The 20,753-nt window shown below is 29.8% G+C and overlaps 2 protein-coding genes across 3 annotated transcripts; both read right to left on the bottom strand.

Annotated features, from left to right (window-relative positions):
- Nucleotides 1-217: 217 nt before the first annotated feature.
- On the bottom strand, nucleotides 218-4,555 carry LOC108328544 (anthranilate synthase alpha subunit 1, chloroplastic). 2 transcript variants are annotated; one of them, XM_017562423.2, is made up of 9 exons: nucleotides 4,324-4,555; nucleotides 3,338-3,522; nucleotides 3,059-3,248; nucleotides 2,108-2,259; nucleotides 1,630-1,745; nucleotides 1,302-1,548; nucleotides 1,154-1,210; nucleotides 880-1,032; nucleotides 218-798 (listed from the first exon to the last, which is right to left on the bottom strand). In XM_017562423.2, the coding sequence occupies exons 1-9, from the start codon at nucleotides 4,502-4,504 to the stop codon at nucleotides 304-306; spliced, it is 1,776 nt and encodes a 591-aa protein (XP_017417912.2). In that variant the 5' UTR covers nucleotides 4,505-4,555; the 3' UTR covers nucleotides 218-303. The 2 variants fall into 2 exon arrangements, with proteins under 2 accessions (XP_017417912.2, XP_017417914.1); XM_017562425.2 differs by lacking the exon at nucleotides 4,324-4,555 and having other exon boundaries at nucleotides 3,059-3,237; nucleotides 3,338-3,402.
- A 6,728-nt stretch (nucleotides 4,556-11,283) lies between these two features.
- Nucleotides 11,284-15,260, bottom strand: LOC108327727 (auxin transporter-like protein 1). The gene is made up of 9 exons (XM_017561419.2): nucleotides 14,490-15,260; nucleotides 14,214-14,395; nucleotides 13,757-13,942; nucleotides 13,515-13,627; nucleotides 13,136-13,319; nucleotides 12,935-13,032; nucleotides 12,093-12,300; nucleotides 11,700-11,957; nucleotides 11,284-11,613 (listed from the first exon to the last, which is right to left on the bottom strand). Exons 2-9 carry the CDS (start codon nucleotides 14,382-14,384, stop codon nucleotides 11,398-11,400), a joined length of 1,434 nt encoding a protein of 477 aa, XP_017416908.1. The 5' UTR covers nucleotides 14,385-14,395; nucleotides 14,490-15,260; the 3' UTR covers nucleotides 11,284-11,397.
- Between the last annotated feature and the right edge of the window lie 5,493 nt (nucleotides 15,261-20,753).

Raw genomic sequence — 20,753 nt, 5'->3', positions numbered from 1 at the left:
TCCTCCATCAAAATAAGTAAATTCGTAAAGCTTTCTGTTTTGAATTTTCATTATTTTCCATTTATGGCTTTTATATTTAACTTCATTATTTTAAGTTTTTCATTTTGAAAGAAAACAAAAACGTTTATTTACATAGTGGAGAACGTGCAAAATTGGGAAAGTTGAAAGGCAAAATATGCAAAAGCAAAATAAAATGGAATGACAAGATGTGTCTAAGAAAATAAGTTAAAATGCATAATTTAATTTTTGCGACAGAGTAGTGTCTTGGTAAGGTCCATAAGTTTGTATGCAAAGAAGCAGTGATTAATTATTATCAACAAATGAGGACTCAGCCAAGTCAATGGCACGAGCAAGAGCAGCAGCTTTGTTTTGACACTCTTGGTGTTCATCTTCAGGAACACTGTCAGCAACTATACCAGCACCAGCTTGAAGGTAAGCAATCCACTCGCGCCGCTGGTTGAGATCTTTGTATGAGTACATTGTGTCATACCTTGTTCCTGTCGGAAATACCATTGTCCTCAGAGCAAGAGCCACATCCATCTCGCCGGAGAAACATATGTATCCAAATCCTCCGCTGTAAGGCCCTCTTCTTGTCACCTCCAACTCATCAATCAACTCCATCGCCTTCACCTTTGGTGCTCCACTCACAGTTCCCACTGGCAATGCGCTACGCAGGGCATCCCAGCTACTCAAATGCTCTTGCAACTCTCCACTTACCGTTGAGCTTATGTGCATCACATGGGAGTATCGTTCGATATTCATAAGTTGCTCCACTTTCACAGAACCACTTTTCGCAACCTACCAAAGGCAATTCTTGTTTTCAAAACCAAAACTTTGTTACCCATAAAGTTTGTATTAAAATGAATATGTAAGACAAACCTTTCCAACATCATTGCGTCCCAAATCGACCAACATGACATGCTCAGCACATTGTTTTTCATCTTTCAGAAGTAATGATTCTAACTTTGCATCTTCTTCCGGTGTTTTTCCCCTTCTAGCTGTCCCAGCCAATGGACGGTTCACAATCTTATTCTGTTTCAGAAAAAAAAATAATAATAATAATAATAAAAAAATAACTATCTGCTAGTAATTTAATATAACCAAGAAAGTAGTATAATTTAATTGAAAAATCTATAACATATAAGGAACATACCTTCTTTATACGCGTAAGAATTTCTGGACTTGAAGCAACTAAAATACATCCCCTGGCCTGTTTAGCAAACAGATTGTCATCAAAAGATGATAGGAGTTGAACCCACAAAACCTTCTTAAGCAATTTAAGATGTTACACAATGATAAACCTGCAAATAGGCCATATATGGACTTGGGTTCACCACTCTCAATGCTCTATAAACTTCAAATGGATCAGCAAATGTTCTTCGCTCAAATCTCTGACTTAACACAATCTGGAAAATATCCCCTGCTTTAATATGCTCTTTTGCCTGAAGTACTGCCTCCTTGTATGCTTCTTTAGTCATGCTTGACCTCTTCAATTGTGGACCAAAATGGTGAGTCTGTAAATCCACAGAGCCTGGAGCCAATCTTGGACTAGGAAAACCACACTTTAAATTAATTTTGTCTCAATCATAACATGTATATCATTAGAGAGAAAAGTAATAGATTACTTACGGTTGGCCATATTGTAATTTGGCCACCAATTTTTCTAATTGTTCAGTTCCATCCTTATAGGCCCTCTCAACTGAGGAGTACCTATCAGTTCTTACCCAAAGAATCACATATGCTTTCTGTTACATATAATACGAGTATCAAATCAAAATTGAAGTCATAATTAGTCTTAAATGTAATCCATATCAATGCAGTTAAATAACACTGAAATAATTGGAGAGTCATTTTACAATATTTACCCTTTAAATATATCTCCAAAGATGTAAAAGTCATGTTTGTGAACACTAAAAAGTGATAAGATTTTCCCTTAGTCATTCAATGAAAAAAATTCAATCAAACAAATAAAATAAAAAGAATATAACATTTTGTTTATGAAGCATCTGAATTGACTTTTTCTCCAAATGATTAAGAAACTGTCTTGTGAGAAATACCAAACTAGATGGAATATACATACATTATTTGTGAAGAGAAAAAAAAGTACCTTTTCCACATGGTCAAATACAATCACACTCTCATATAAACCAAGATGCATGTCAGCAAGGTTTCTATCATCCTTTGGAGCATTTGAGAATGGTAACTTTTTCTTTTCCACATAACGAACTGTGTCATAAGAGAAATAGCCAGCCCAGCCACCTAGACAAGCAGTTGAAACAATATTTAGATAAAAGAAAAAATGCTTCATAGTTAGAATCCTCTGCCTCAAACACAAGTCCATGTGTGTGCATGCACATACATCGTGCAAACAAATATGGGAAATAAGTCACCTAACTACAGATAAGTCAAGATTCCAATAACAGAATCTTCGTCATCTAAAACCTCTAGAATTCAGAAGAAGAAACTATATAAAAGAATAATACAAGGCAATTTAATGTGCATGCACACATACATGTGCATGCAAACAAACACATGTATATGCCTAACATGAACAAGTCAATATTCTAATAACAGAATCTTAATCATGTAAAATCTCTAGATTTCAGAAGCAGATACTATATAAAAGCATAAACTACAAGGCAATTTAATGTGCATCATGCAAACAAACACATGTACATGCCTAACCACGAACAAGTCAGGTTCTAATAACAGAATCCTAATCATGTAAAATGTCTAGATTTCAGAAGCAGATACCATATAAAAGCATAAACAACAAAGGCGATTTAATGTGCATGCAAATTCGGTCACCTATATTCGGTCACCTAAATTCGGATAAGTCAAGATTCTAATAACTGAAACTTAATCATCTAAAACCTGTAGATTTTAGAAGCAGATACTATAGCACAAAGGACAAGTCGATTTAATGTTTTCTTCTATCTTAAGATCTTTTGTCATTGTAAATACCCCACGTATATGTCAATGCTATTGTATTCATAAATAAATTATAACACAAAATAAAATACCTTTCAACCTTATAATTTCATATCAACACTCTTACCACAGAATGCATCCGGAAGTTTATCAATGAGACAGGGTTTCCAGCCCTCTGAGATTTTTTTCGGAACCATTATAGGATCATCAACATTTTTCTCTATTAAATTTCCAGATTCATGGTCAATTATGGTAACCTTATTTTCTTTTGCCACAACTTCCATGGTTGGGTTAGCTCCCACAACACTATAGCGTCCCTGCAATCAACCAATCCAGTCTAGAATATTAATAAAGACACATTCAACTCAACAATTTTATATCATAAAACCACCAAAAGCACACTCACAACACTTGAAGCATGATAGCTAGGCTCTGCAGACTCAAAAAGAAAACTTGGACCCTCTCGATCATCTTCCTTGACTAAAATTCGGTAAGCAAGAACAGGAGTAAGCTGGTCAGAGAATATACACTGACAGAGTGGAATCAAGTTCCCATTCTTTGAAGCTTCTATAAACTTTGTTTCTTCCTCAACTGAAAAAAGTAGTATCCATGCCACACGTTTAGCCCGACATTATAAAAAAAGTTACAATCAATAATAACAAGAACAGTTAACCAAATGCTCATGAATGGCAGCCTCAAAGTTATCCAAAGATTCTTTCATTCATCTAAAATTAATCAAACATAATTATATTTCATAAGATACTCTACTCATCTATGATTTAGCACAGTATATCAAAAGTTTATTCAAACATAGAGAAAAGATTTAAGTCTCGATTGACAAAATTAAAAGTTTGCTAGCACCCTTACAGTGGATGGAGATAAAGAAAATCAGAAAGGATGATAGTGGTTTGTTTGAGCTGAGTTGGAAGGATTGGTGAAGAAAGTTTTGTGGACTCCATTGACTATTGTTTCAGCTCAAAGGTGGTGAGAAAGATGAGGAAAGTCTCAGTCTGTTTGTGTTGATGTGAGAGAAAAAACCATTACTGATATGTCTTTTCACCTTCTTTCATTGTAAATAACAAATAATTAAAAATAATAAATAAAACTATTAATATCAACGGTTTCTTCATCAATCCTTTTCTTTCTTCCTTGTGTCCTTCTTCTTCAACAAACAGTTCATAAAACTTTTCATTTAAGATATTAGCTCAATTATCCTTTTTTTTCCAACAGATAAGTAAAGATAAAAAAAATATATTTTCAAATCACCATTTTTTATTGAGAATGAAAGATTGAACCTTTAAGAACAAGATAGCAACCCTTCTGTCATTCTGCCTGTAATTTCATGTGGGGAACTCAAAACAAGACTACCCAAAGAAAAAAAAAAACACTCACCATGATAAGAGCTTGGAAATGAAGAACACCTCCACTTGAGAGGAGCGCGTGAAGATGAAGCGCCCGTGAATGTTACCGGATAAAGAACCTTACCGGAAGGAACAATGTGATGGGAGAAGGCTAGGGAGGCCTTTGCAGGCATGACTGCTGTAGGAGACATTGAAAATGTAACAGAGAGCATGTTTCGGATTCAGGTACTGCCACCACTTCTAGTTCTAATTCTAATGCTCAAAAAATTTATGTATTCTCTGAATAAATTAAAAACTTAGTGGTATATATATATATATATATATATATATATATATGTATATATATATGTATATGTATCTATATGTATATATATGTATATGTATATACATATACATATATATATATATGTATATATGTATGTATATATATATATATGTATATGTATAGATATATATGTATATATATATATATATATATGTATATGTATATATATGTATATGTATATATATATATATGTATATGTTTGTTTGTTTATTTTTTTATGTTACAAGTTCCAATGTTATTTAAGACTTGCTTCAGTTACAGAGCATTTAATTTTATTTAATATGCAATTGAACCTTTCCATTTGTTTTCCTTTATAATGATAGCACAAGTACATGCAGTGCAATGGTAGTGCAGGTGATTCAATTATCCTACATTATATCTATTATTTATTATTATATTTATATATATCATAAATGCGAAGAACAAATAATATATTTATGAATGTATTAAGTTTATAAGAATTGAGTTTAATATTAGATATGAATGCATTAACATCTTTTGATACATAAAGAATACAAAGTAACTGATTTGTTTGTTTGGACATATGGTGTGTATAAAGTAATTGATTGGTTTGGGATTTACATTTGTTTTGAATTTAATTATTATTCTATTCTTATTTGTAAAATTTTAAATTAAATGTTAATTACTTTAGTTTAATATCATTTATATAGTTAATATGATTTAATTCTTTTTTCTTTACCTTTATCCGAGAGGACATGCCTATTAATATCGGAAGAAAATTTTCATAAATAAAATAAGTTCTTTTGCTAATAACATTATTATAAAAAGAAGGAAATTAGAAAGAAATTCTAAATAATCTCATATAATTAATGATTATTCTAAAAGAAAAGAATAGGGATGAACACAAACTTTTTCTTCTTTTTCTTCTGTCACTTTCCTTTTCTTTTTTTTCACACGTGCCCTTTAATTCCTTTGAAAATACTCTCCACTCTTCTATATACGTGGTTCTCTTATGTAAGATTTTTTTTTATCTCCATTTTCCATAATCGTATCTAAGTATGGGTTTATCTATATCATATAAATTTTCTCATGTAATGACTTCCATTTTGGTAAATTATAGGAACATGTCATGCAAGTTTTTTCACCCATTACACATCATCATACATGCATGTATCTTGTTCTCTAGTGAGGAACATATGGTATGGATTTCTTTTTCTCATATCTTTTACATATTTTCCGTGCATACTTATATCCCTTGGAGAAAAAAATAATGGTTTCCTCCATTTTCTCCTACACCCTTAATACTTTATATACTTATTTTTGTCTTTTGTAATTTATATACTTTATAATAAAAAAAGGTTAATTATTAATATTTTTTATAGTAAAAAACATTTAACCTACAATATGATAGTTAAATCTAAGTTTCTTTATTTTCTTTTCTAACTTTACCATTAATAATTTTAATAAGTTCCAATAAATACCTTTAATAAATTAATAAATGCAGCAAATGATTTAACCTAAATGTGTATTGAAATCATCTGACCTTAAATTAAAATTAATAAAAAAATTAATGAAATTTCAAAATTCAACCATTAAAAGTGTAACATTCTCGTTTGATACAGGAATCTAGTAAACAAAACAGAATTGATAATATTGGACAAAAAAAATATGTAATTTATCGTTACAGTTATTCTAAGCATAACTATATCAAAATAAATATATTTACAAAACTTATCATATTTACAAAATTTTCTATACATTAAATTGTTATACAAAACATCTAAATAAATATATATATATATATATATATATATATATATATATATATATACTAAACTTCAAATATTACAACTAAAAGAAATATAATAAAATTCTGACTAAAATAATTGATTAATAGACAGGATAATTAATTATTTTAGAAGGATTTCAAGATAAAAAAGAATTTCGACTGAGATAATCAATTATCAAGAAGGATAATTCATTATCCGAGAGAGTTTTGAAGAGAAAACAAGTTGCCGACTAAAATAATCGATTATCTAGTCTGATAATCGATTAATTATAAGTTTTTGACAACAAATATAAAATTTTGATCTAGATGCAATTTAAACCCATTCAAAAGATCAAATTGATATCCTTAGCAATGTATTTGATTAATAAACTTGTTTATAACTTAAATTTAGACACAAATTGCTCAATTGAATGTGAATTCAATGCAATTAAACCAAGTCAATTACCCAAAAGCTCACACAATAGTTCCTACTTTATGAAAGACCATATTTTAGCAAAGAGGTCAATTAAGTCCTAAATGATCCATAACTTTAAAATTTAACTTCTCAAAACCTTCATTTTATGCCCCAAAACTCATATTTCTTCTAACTTACTAACAACCAAAGTTCTCTAACAATTTATACTCAAAATAACTCAATCTACCTCCTCAATTTCATCAAACACAATTGTCACAACAGCAAAACAATCACACGCCATCATCCATCACATTTTCAATTCACCACACAATTTTTACAAGGAACTCATACCAAAATTCTCATTTCAATCAAAGTTCACAAATCAATCATCACATTATCAAACAAACATCAATTACAACCTGTATACCAATCAAAATCAATTGAATTATAGCTTCCCTTGACTAGATGACGCTCTGACGGTTTTAACAACTCTAAAATTTAAGATCTTTATTCGCTCCTACAACTCAAAACAATTGATCAGAACATACCTGTAATACCAGTAATCAACAAAGAGTCTTAGAGAAGACTCATTCCTCAAAGAATGGAGAAAATGGTAGAAATCAATTTACTCTTTAACTGAAATCAACAGGATAGGAAGGAAGATCTCGCCTCAAGATCCCCCAAGCGGTCTCTTATCTTCATATAGATGAGTAAAGTGTGAGAATCTCTAAAGAGAACACACTAAATCAATTTTAAAAACTTTTTTCAGAAGACACTCACCTTTTCTGTTCTGGAAAAGTATTTTCCAAATTGATTTAGTACATAGAAATAAAATTGCATGAAGAAACTGTCCAAAACAATTCCCTTAAAAGTTTAAACTGAGTGGCCTTTGAATTTAAGCCCACAAGTATATTGAAAAATTAACACAAAAAAAAAAACTTTCAAATTGTTATAAAAGTACCCTGTAAGAACCTGAAAATAGAGCAAAAGGGTGCCTTAAGTTAGTAAGACCATACCTTTAATTAGGCTTTTAAAACACTCTGGTCCATTAGCTCAACACATTGCTCTCTCTTTCTTTACAAACTCAGTTTCAGATTTCCTCCACCTTCTCTCTACAACATCTCCTCCTTCTCTCTTCCATTTCTTCCATTTAAGCCACTGGATTTCTGTGTAGGTGGTGCTAAAACGTTCGCAGCGTAGAGAGCTTTGGAACCATCCGATTAGTTTCAGATTCTAAGCTGGTAAGTCCCTCCATGCAACCTTCTCTTTACTGTTCTTGAATGGAGACGTACATTCTTGTTGGTTGCATGTGCTTTCTTGCTTTCCCTTCTTCCATTTCTACTCAGTTCTAGCTCTAAGAGTTGTTTCCATCACTATTTTGGTGGTTGTAGGGCATTGTTCGGGTTCTTGCTGTGAGAGGTACCGTTAGGGCATTTTAGTGGGCTGTGCGGTTTTACTCCAAGGTAAGGGGAGCTAGAATACTCTTTAAATTGGTGGTATGATATATATATATATATATATATATATATATATATATATATATATGTATATATATGTGTGTATGTATGTATGTATGTATGTATGCTGAAATTTGACTTGGTGTGCTGTTTTAGAGTGGTATTTTGGGTCTTAAGTATATGGTGTGATTTATGCTGAAAATGAAATCCATGAATTTGTGTTGTGATGTTTGGAATTATTTTGGATGAGTTGAACCGCTATAATTGATTAATTGGAGGTGATTGAAGTGTGGAATCTGTTATAACTTTGGTTGGATAAAAAATTTGGAGTTTTAGTAGTTTTAAGGTCATTTTGAGAGGAAGTGAGGTAGTGAATTTGAGAATTAGGTGTTCTATGTATAATTAGGCTGTTGTGGCAGTCTTAGCAAGTGGATTGTGATTTCTTTGAGTCAATAAATTGATTAAAATAGGTGCAAAGCAGTGGGATTGGATTCAGGGTCCCTAAGTTGGGGAAAATTGGTGTTTCAGAGTTGAAATTGGCTTTTAATCACGTTAGAATAGTAGTAGGAATGTTTAGAATCATTTAGATAAGTTTAATCAAGTATAAAACAAGAATTAAGGGTGTTAGAAGTTAGTAAAAATGGTTATGTTAGGTGTTGTTCATAATTTTGCAGAAACAGTTTCGTCGAACGTGAATTGATAAGCGTTCGGTCTTAGTGGGTGGTCTTGGTAGCGTTCGGTCTTAGTGGATGGTCTTAAGTAGCATTCGGTCTTAGTGGGTGATCTTAAGTAGCATTCGGTCTTAGTGGGTGCTCTTAAGTAGCGTTCGGTCTTAGTGGGTGCTCTTAAGTAGCGTTTGATTTTAGTGGGTGGTCTTGGTAGCGTTTGGTCTTAGTGGATGGTCTTAAGTAGTGTTCGGCCACTTCTTCAGTCTTACCTTTATGGATCGTTCGGTCCTGTCTTTGGGAAGAGATATATCGTTCGGTCTCCACCATTCATAGGGTGTTCGATTTTGCTCATTATGTGTTGATGTTTTCTGTTCGGCCTATATTCCTATTTATTCCAGTAAGCTATTTTAATTAATTGTTCCAGTTGCTTTAAGGGCTTATGTGTGCATTATCATGTTGGTGTTAAAGTGAAAAGTATCAGTATTGGACGTAATTCCATGATCCTCAAGGGGGGATACATGGTGGTGCCCTTTCAGTGTGTTTAGAATGATTTGCATGGTAGTTCAGTCTTGGGGTTTTCCTGACGCTCCAATGGTCTTTCATTCTCAAGTAGAGAGGATTGATCCATGTGGTGAGGAGTAATAGGAGGTCCTAGTCTTGGGTGCTTCCAGTATGGCCCAAGGTGAGTGATAACGGACTAACCTCGTGAATGTGGTAGGGTGAAACCCATTGGCAATGGCTTTGCAAAGCAGTAGAGGCCACCACGAGTGCATAACCCGTCATAGCTCGACAATCATTCTAAGTCCGGACGAGTCAAGTTTAAGTGCAACAAGTCATGTGTGTGTAATGTAATGTATCGGTCTTTACTTGCATGTTGCATGTGACTGTTATAACATGATTTTTATATCTAGCTCACCCTTGCTTGTGTGTTTGTGTTAGCTTGTGTATGCTTTTCTTTTGCAATGATCATCCACTTGGATGTGAGCAGAGGCGGATGAGGTGCCTCTGGAGCAAGCTTTGGAGGAAGACGATGTCGCTGCTTAGTCTCCTTAGGATTCTCTTAATATTCCTTGTATTTTGAATTACTATTTAGTACTTAAAGTTTTAAATTATGGCTACGTTTGGAATGACTATAAGTCTGATAACTTTATTTACAGTTTACTCTAACTGTTCTATTTTATTAAAACGTGGACTTACTATATTATATGCTTCTGTATAATTGGAATGTTACACACCCCACATATATAACCCAAAATACACTTGAAATTAGTGTTTTAAAACTCATGTTCTTCCTAATAGGAACACAAACAACTCTCTTTATAAGTTTCCAATAGATGTTAAAAAAACTTACATTATTATATTTTACTATAAACTTATATATTATTTTATAATAGTTTTATTTATAAATAATTAAATTTTAAAAAATAACCATTTTTTATTTTATCATTATTTAAAATATTTACTGGTGCAATAAAAAATACAATTAAATTTGTATTTTATTTAAAACAAGGAGATTTTGAAATTTGTGATGAACCATCCAATCATGTATTTCGTGTTTCCTTCGTGAAATATGGTTTTTGCTTGTTTTTTTTATTATCATGTTTTTCTCTACATTTCTTGATGTTGAGTAGATCATTTTCTTTTATTTTCTTGTAATATTAAATCATGCATATTATACTATATGTGCAAATATAAAATTTTACATAACTCAATCAGTTATGTATACATAATATCATAAATCATGGAGTATTAATTAACTTTTTTATTGAATAAAATTTGTAGACATTATTAATTTTAATAGAATGGTTTAGTTGATAAAGTTCAGACTTGTTCAAAAAATTGTTGGAGATGTCATTTTCGTAAATGGTTGTATAAAAGAATAGCTTTATCTTAGTTAATAAACATAGACATTCAACTTTTAGTTCATGGTATTCTATGCCAAGCAAATCTGTCATGAATTAAAATTTGTAGTGCTTAATAGTTTCTTTATAAAATATATTAAAATTTGTAAAGAAAAATATTTGTTTCAAGCATACAGAAATACAAAATAATTTCCTCCTGCAATAAAATTTAGTCGTAACATAACCTGATGGGAATTAATATAAGTCACTTTTCAACTATTTCATTGACTTTTGTTTATAATAGTGTATTTTAATGCGATTAAATATTGAGCAGAGTAATCAGAATCCAGCTGGTTACAGTCTCATCGATTGAAGGTTTGGAGAAACATGTTTTATTAAAAATGGAAGCTGTAATAGGGACTTGTGCAGGTTTTACTAGCTGTTCCTTCATGGCTACCATCTATCCCTAAGCTAGCCGTATTGATGTTTATGACGAGGTCAAACAATTAAGAAAATAAATATTAAAAAAAATAGAGAAAAAAAAAGTTAACATGTAAGAAGTATTCTAAGAAATTATTGTATAATATCATATATGTTCAAAAGCATTAAAAGTAATATGACAGGAGATTAAACAGGAGAATACAACAACATGGAAAAAATAACATAGTTTTTATGAGTGATGGAGGGTATGGTTGGTGAGTTTGGGCGGGCACTGGTAGCACTTGGCAAATAGTCCGAATGTGTCAACCTGTTTGATGAAATTTACCATGCTAGCCCATCCTCCAAACCCAAAGCCCACCACCAGAACCCACACCACAACCAATGCATTCACCACGTACATCAATGTCCAGTTTGGAATGAAAAAGGGCAATTTCTCCGCAGCATTCTGTTTAAAATACCAAAATAAACAAGTCATAATCAGATTATGGCCTTCATAGACAAACATCATTAGTAATTTGATGATAGAGATACCTGTCTTGCCGCAGCAGATCTGAAGGTGAGCATATGGGCCGAAGCGGGAATGATGTAAACGGTGAAGCTCACCAAAAGAGCCCCCACAGCTGAATTAATGGGCCCAAAGAAAGGGAAAATAATAGCCAAAAACCATATCGGTATGACCACAGGCAACCTTGCTAGAGCCCTCAAGCATATGCTCTTTGTGTCATGCATCCCTATCACTTTTTCCCACACAAAATACAATGGCGTACAAGCAAAGCCAAATGTGATAATCTGCAACTCACGTACAAAAAGACGGACTATCAGCATCTAAGTAAGAACATCGCTAAGATATACAGTAATCTCAACTTAACAGTGACACGTGATGGTTCTGAATTATGTAGTAATTTAGAAAAAGTATATAAGGACCTGGTGAATGAGCATTAGGATGACACCAGCGTCACGCCAGCCAGTACGCGGGAGAAGTGAGAAGGCATTGGAGTGATTCAAAAGTTGATCTCCGAATGCCCAGTACACGGAAACCGCAGAGGGGATAGTGAGGGTGAACACATAAAATGTTGCATACAGATATATATATTTGAACTTCTGAGGCTTCCACATTGCATGCATGATTTCCCTGAAATATATATTTGTATCACATACTCTTCATTATTGTTCATTCTAACTTAAATCTACAAATATATGAGAATTTCAAAGAGGAAGAACAAGCCACCAGTTAATTTCCAAGATAATGTTAGTGCCAAAAGGTAAACACAAGCATTTGGCACCAGTTAGCTAGTTGAACAATCAAACAATTCACGGTGGACAATGCCAGAAAGACAAACAAACATAATTAATGTGTGTATTTATGTTCCAACTTATGTGTCTCTAGCACCTTTGACCCGAGTGAAATACATAACTAGGACGTACCACAGTGTAAAATGTCGCGACCTTGTTATTTTACATACTACAAAATTATACACGGAGTCTTCCGGGTGAAGCAAAATCTGAATGCTATAAATCTAGTTTGAAACGAAGTAGAAAAAAAAAAGTTGAAGTGGGGTCTGAACATTTTTTACTGCTAACGACATTTCTATTTCCGAGGGTCATTAGAAATGAATGCAGGATGATAAAGGTGCAGTTGAAGAAAGGGGACCGTGCAGTGAAATTCTCAAATTATCTTTCTTTGGTGTCTGCCTCAGACAAGATAAAAAAACAATATCATGATTGTTTAGTCCAACTTAATAAGCAAAATATTTAAAGGTACATACACTGTGACGGCGTGCCCGCCGAAAGTGTAGAGTATGTTGGTGGCGCCTGTGAAATACAAAACCAACTTTTTTGGGCCCGAATGTGTCACATTTTCAACCTATCAAATGAAAAACAGTTTTCAAACCAAGTTTAGTGCAGACAATTTCAAAGAGTAAAAACCTCACCGGAGAAAAACGTTTAAGGTTGTTGGTTTTGCTTACCTGACCATGAACAAGTGATGCGATGGTCAAATACCAAGCAGTGTACGTGGTCATGCCAAGACCAAGGAAGGACCATATCCTGTAGTTGTGAAATGATGGAATGAACACTGTGGTGGCACAACAAGCCCCGAATATGTAGGTCCAAGTCCTCTTGTCCATGTGATCATTGATGTAGTATATATTACTGCATATAAAGAAAAGAGTTTATGTAACCTTAAAGAAGTTAAACCTTTTGGATAGGATGATACATATCTAGTTCAATCAACTCACACTCATCTATTAGGCTAGTGTTGCACATTCTAACCCGGTAAAATAGATGGAAAGATATTACTGATCCATAAAACAAGTAGATACAATTAAGTAATGAGGAAATTAAAACCTGGCACAGGCTATGAGCTGGATAACAGATCCAAAGAGGAGAAAAGTGCAATTGAAGGCCAATCCTATGGCTTTCCAGTATGGACCCAGTAAGCCTTCCAACACTTCAAACCACTGCAAAGAAATTGAAGGGAAACTGTTTTCATATATTAAGAGTAAAAACAAAAATGCCACTGTGTAGGGTGGAAAAGGGGGTAAAAAGTCTTTCAATTGTTTGTTATATAGGTTCTTTGGATATCTAACCTGGATGACATGGTTTTTGAAGCTGACATTCTCTTTCTCTTTCCGGCTTCTGTACTCAATGTACAGAGTACTAATTAAATAAGCAGTATAACTCCCCAGCAAGCCATAGAACACTTGGAATACAACGCCTGAAACCACCCCTAGCTGTGCGAAAGAGTAAGGCAGAGTCAACAGAACCTGGGCAACCTGCACATCACAAAACCAGAAAAAAAAAACATTTTTTTTACATTTTCGCTTTTCAGACGAACCAAAACTGTGTTCAACCGCAGAATCTCATCTCTTATCTTGAGACAAGAAATCCTTTACTCCTTTCTTTAGGAGAACAACCAGAGCTAATTTGTAAATATTGAGATTTATTGAAAAAAAAAATGACCTTTCAAGCAAATGATATTATATACAGGAAAACCTGAGAATAGTTATCTGCAAATCGTATCACATTCTCCTGACTCATGTTTACCTGATTTGAGGCACAGCTGAACCAAGCATCATAGGCAGAACCACCATGCCAGAAAGCATTTTTTAAGGTAAAATGTGACGTCTCCCCTTTGACTTCCTCTCCCTCCTCACGCTCGACAGTTTGGTTGAGACTCGACATCATGGCTTCTTCTCCTTGCTTCTGGCGCGACATCTTTTTCCAATCTGTTAAAACACATACACACAAGTACTTAGGATCTAAACTAAAATACGCTAAAACCTGACAAGAGAAGAGACTTTGGTGTGTGAAAGATAGTACCAAAAATTCAAGAACACAACTAAAGCAAGAAAGTTGAACAATGTTGAAAGGGTTTGTTTCTCTTGCTGATTTATAACTGAGAACTTGGAAGGTAGCCCTTTAAGGTGCAGCAAATCAGGGAAGGTTCCTTGTAACTCTTTCCAAACCAGCGTGCTTATCTCATTTCCTTACTATGGGCAGTTCTTGCGGCTTTACCACTCACTCTGGTAAAGTTTCATAATTACAATAACTGAAACTCCTATCTCCACTTTATTACTCCTACCCTCAACCACCTTTTGAGTTCAGGGTGTTAAATGCGGAGAAATTGGCAGAAGAAGCAGCTAGTGTAGTAGCAATTTCAATGCATGTAGATAGCGGAAACCCAGCGAGCAAGAAACAGCTCCTGTTTATTAAATTATAGGAAATGAAAAAGTTGAGGTCAGGAAAGTTGAGCTGAACTCTTGGAGTTGGAGAATGGAGATCTGACAGAAAGGTACAGAAGAGAAACCATAGGCAATAGGCAAAACAAGAAAAAAGTGTTTGAGTTTCAACTGTGGTTACATTTGTCACAGTCTTTGGTTTGGCTTGGCCTTCTCTTTATAGTGTGATCTTTTTTTTTCTGCATTCTCTCTCTCCTGCTATTATTTGTCTCTGCTGTGAGATCCTTTTGGTTTGGCTGTCACTCAAGACTTTTTTAAAATGGCTGGTGAGAAATGAGAATGTGACAGTAGAATAGTAATTTTCAGGCATTTGTGTGACCGTGACGCTACTCATCCCTCCATTTTTATTAACCTGTATCCACAAATGAAGATTTGAGTAGAAGTAATAATTCATGAAAAGAGAAGCAACATTAAAATATAAGTACTTTTTCATCTTCTGTATAGGATGATCATAAATAAGCTTAACTAATTATATTATATATTATGAAAAAATTGGATACTTCTAAAATTTATTCAATTCTTTTATTTGTTGAATATTTTAAATTTTATATTTTATAGTTATTATGTTGAAAAATATGAAATTTTATAATTAATATGAAATTATATTATGTCTAATATTATTTTAGTTAAAATGTATTATATAACAATATATTAATAGCGTTGATTGAAAATTTGTTTGATTATTGTACATAAAAATATGAAAGTCATAGAAAACTATGTAATACAGTTTTAGTAAAAATAGTCAAAATTTATTATTATTTTACATTAATTCTAATATCATTTCATTTTATATTAAAAGTATATTTTGGTATTTATTAATACAATAAAGTAATCAATCAAGATTAAAGTCAACCCTTCTAATTCACTCAAAATGGTAAAACATAAGATTCAATTAAAAAATTATAAAATTTAAACATTTAATTAATGAAAATAATTAATAAATATTCATTAGAATTGTTCAAATTTATTCCAAATTTAAAACGTAATTAACTCTAATAAATAAATAAACAAATAAATGAAGATACAAAATCAAAACGTACAGAATCGTCTCATAAATGATTTAAAAACATCCCAGCATTAAATGCATTAAATATGTGTTTAATGTTGCAAGCGTTAGAACAAACCCGTTAAATTTCTTTTACTACTAAATTTTCCTTAATAGTTGCGACTTTATATTTTTAAGTATAATCTTAGCCTTTGTTAAGATCAACGTTTGGAATTGATTAGAGAAATTTTACACACAAAATTCTTCTTTTTTCTTTTCAACAGTGTCTTATAATTATAATTGTATTAATATTAAAGTTTTAAATGGTGAGAAACTGAAATATTGATAAAAAATAAAAAAATTGAACGAACAAAAATTGAAAAAAAATATAGTATAAGTTACTTAAAAGTGATATCAGATCATATGACTCATTTAAACTACAATAAAATTCTTACCAGCTTTTATAAGACTTTCTTATTTCAAAATCAAACACGCAAATATCATAATAATAATAATAATAAAAAACTTACATAAATAAAGTACACAAATGTATAATACTAAAGAAAAACATTTATGTGTGTTACTTTACGAAATTTATAAATACACAATGTATACACTTGTTTTCATATTAAAACTGGGAAATTTAAAATTTATAGAAATTATATTGCAATTAAAAATTATAATAACTAAATACCTATTTTAAAATATATAAATAATATTTTGAAATTATGATAAATAATACATTATTATTCAAAGATTTTTTAATTATTCATTTGAAAAAAGTAAATAAATGAAAAAATTAATTATTGATAATTTAAAAATTACATTAATTGTTTTTTGAAAAAGTGATTAAGAAAATTGGTTGTTAAAAGAATAATCATTTTGACTTTTGTAATTGTTAAGAAATTTGTAAATTTCAAATTTTATTACTTTAATTACTTGAAGTACACTAATAATAATGATATGAATATAACTATTTTATAAAAAGAGAAGCAACATGAATATATAAGTATTTTTCATTGTCTCTATGATAGAATAACATTAGCATTGAAGATAAATAAGAATAATTAATTAAGTATTAATTTTTTTAATAAATTTTAAATCTTTTAATCGTGTTTTTATTGATTTATTTCTATAACTACTTAAAACTTTTATAATTATTAAATTGAGTTATACAGTTTATACAGCTTAATTGTGATATTAAAGTTATTTTTTTCAATTATTTGTTTATTTATTTTCATATTTGTTAATAAATGTAAAATTTTATAGTTAATATAAAATAATAGTGCACTTTATGTAAGATAACTAGGAATTTGTATTGTTTTAGCTATAAATATGTTAAATAACAAAATCATATTAAAGTAGTGATGAAAACAATGTTTAATGTTTTTCGTATCATTACTTATAACGACCCTTATCGTCATCATTGTTAATTAAATAATTTTTATCATTCAAGGCATATCAATAAAATATCTTATAATTTTACAATGCAATATTATTTTATATTAATTATATAATTTTATATTTCTTAATAGGTGAAAATAAATAAGCAAAATATCTTTCAAGATAATAATTATTCGGTATCAAATGATTAAATGTTATTGATTTTAGTGAAAAGTGTAAATATCTTAAATACTAAATTAATGAAAAGTATTTAATAAAGACTTAATTTAAAATATACAAATTTATTATATATTTAAAACTTAATTAAATCTAATAAATAAGATCAAACCATTTTAAAATATATATTTAATGAATTACTTTATAAATGATTTAAGAATATTTAATGACACAATAAATAAGTATTAAATTTTGATAATGACTCATGTGTGACAATAAATGTGCGTTTAATGTTGCAAGAGTTAAAACAAAACTCCCTTACATTTATTAATTGACAACTAAGATTGGCAGATTCAATTGGATTAACGTTTCAAATTGGTTAGAGAAATTTTACATAAGAAGATTCTTAAAAAAAAATTTCAATAATGTATTATAATTCTATTAATATTAATGCTTAAATAGTGAGAAACTAAAATTATGGATAAAAAAATATAATGACTTACTTAAAAGGCTATACAAGATTATATGACTGTTTACAGTAGTACATCCTTACCAGTCTTTAATAAGAATTTTTTAATTTTAAATCAAATTTGCAAATATAATAATAGTGAAAACATTAATATAATTTAAACTTATATAATTGTTATTCTGTACAGATATTATATATAATAAAAGAAAAACATATATATAATCAAAGTAATATATATATATATATATATATATATATATATATATATATATATATAATACTAAAGAAAAGCTTTCATGTACTACTTTACAAAATTTGTAAATGTACACATTCAATTTTCTCTACTAAAAATATTTAATATTGTCATTTTTACTTCATGGTTGTAAAGGTGCACCAACTTTTACATACTTTTTAGAAATAAACTTTTATTTGTTTTCATATTTAAAGAGATAAATGACTAAGTTTCAAATTTATTATAATGATTACATATTTATTTTCCTCATTTTCATGAATTAATATAGTTATTTAAGTATCTTAATATTATTACCAACCTGCATATAAATTAAAAAACTAATTTATAAAAATATTATTTGACAAGTCAACTTAGTCTCACTGTAACTCGGTCATAGACTGATTGAAAATTATTAACTTTATTGCTTTTAATTTTGTATATATTAATTTAATTTTGATAATTCGGTCTGTTGACTCACACTTATAAAATAATGAATTCACTTTTAGTGATTATTAGATTAATTTATTAAAAAAAATCATTCTTCTATGACAAGACAAAAAAAAGAAGGACAAATGTGAAGTTTAAAGAATTGATCTAAGAGTGAAAAATTATAAATGCCATTTGTATATTTTATTATTTCATAGTCAAAGTCATTAGTAGAAATTTCTGAGTTTATTGGAAAATTTATAATTTAAAAAATATTATTTGACAAGTCAACTTAGTTAATTCATATACTAATTAATTAAGGTAACTGAAAAATCTATAACTTGTTATATTGGAGAGGACTTTTTTATTATTTTTAATATAACAATATATTATATTAATTTCAGTAAATGTAATTGATTGACTCAATTTAACGTTTGTGAATTAATGTATTTATTTTTGTGAAATAGTGCATTTACTTATACTAATTGCTAGCTTAATTTATTAGAAAAATGCATTATTCTATTATGAGAGAAGAAACGAAGGACAAACGTGAAGTCTTAAAAAGTTGATTTAAGAGTAGAAAATGAAATTTTATATAGTCAAATCAATAAGTATAAGTTTTGAATTGACTCAATTTCTCGTTTGTGAATTAATGTATTCATTTTTGTGAAATAGTGCAATTACTTACACTAATTGCTAGCTTAATTTATTAGAAAAAAAATACATTATTCTACTATAAGAGAGAAAAAAATGAAGAACAAATGTGAGGACTTACAAAGTTGATTTAAGAGTAGGAAATGAAAATTTATAAATTACACTAAGGCTTTGTTCACTTGAATGGATTTGGGAGAGAGTGATTGAGGGGATTTGAGAAGATTTGAAGTAATTTTTGTTGTTGTTTATTAGAGTGAATTTAGAGGTAAGTGAGAGTAAATTTGGAAGTAAAGTTTGTAAGAATTACTGTAGGATTTGATTGACGTGACAGATTAAAAAAATTTACTTACAAATTCACTATAATTTACTTCCAAATTCATTCAAATAAACAACAAAAAAATTTACCTTTAAATTTTCTCAATTACTCTCTCCCAAATTCATTTAAGTGAATAAAACCTAAGATATTTTATTATTTAAAAGTCAAATCAATAAGTATAAGTTGAGTTTATTGAAAAAAAAAATTAAATAATATTATTTGATAAATAAACTAAGTGAATGCTCATAATAATTAACTATATAAATGAAAAATCTCTTATTCGCCTTAAATCATAAAAGATTAACTTGATTATTTTTAATTTAATACATATTAAGTCAATTTCAATAAATTTATATGATTCACTCACTGTAAGTTTTTGTGAAATAGTGCATTTATTTATACTAATTACTAAACTAATTTGTTAAAAAAATGCATTATTCTATTATAAGAGAAAAAAAAACGAGTAACATGTGTGAAGATGTGTGAAGTCTTATAAAAGTATTGAAGAGTAAAAAAAATTATAAATAACACTTATATATTTTATTATTTAAAAGTGAAGCTTATAAATAGAAGTTTATGAGTTTATTAAAAAACGTTATACTTTACAAAATATTATTTGACAAATCAATTTATATGCTAATTAATTAGGATAACCTAAAAATTCATAACTCATCATAAATTGGAGGGAATTAAATTTATTATTTTTAATTTAATATGTATTAAATATTCAATAATTGAGGTAAGGAATATATATATATATATATATATATATATATATATATATATATATATATATATATATATATATATATATATATGCTAATGCCTGGTACATTTTAGTAATGTGTATCAGATTTTATTAGACAAAAATACTCTTATATATCATGGATTTTAAGTTTTAAGGTTAAAGGTATTTTAATAATTTTCATTCTCAAAACTTAAAAAAAAAAAAAAAAGAAACCATCAAACTCTTACTCACCTCTCTCTTATTCCTCACAATCCTTTCTCTTTCATCTCTCTCACTCCAACATTTTCCTTTTACTCTTCATTTCCTCTATTTTCTACTATCTTAAATCTATTAATTAATCTACACCGGGTACGATTAATTTATCACTTTGTGATTAAATTAAAAATATTTTCTCCAATTTACATTACTTTCTTCTCTCTCTTTTATGCGTGTAATTAGTAACAATTACTCAGTCC

The sequence above is a fragment of the Vigna angularis genome, chromosome 2 (genome assembly GCF_016808095.1).
Source record: "Vigna angularis cultivar LongXiaoDou No.4 chromosome 2, ASM1680809v1, whole genome shotgun sequence".
Lineage (NCBI taxonomy): Eukaryota > Viridiplantae > Streptophyta > Magnoliopsida > Fabales > Fabaceae > Vigna > Vigna angularis.
This window is presented reverse-complemented; position numbering and strand designations above follow the sequence as displayed.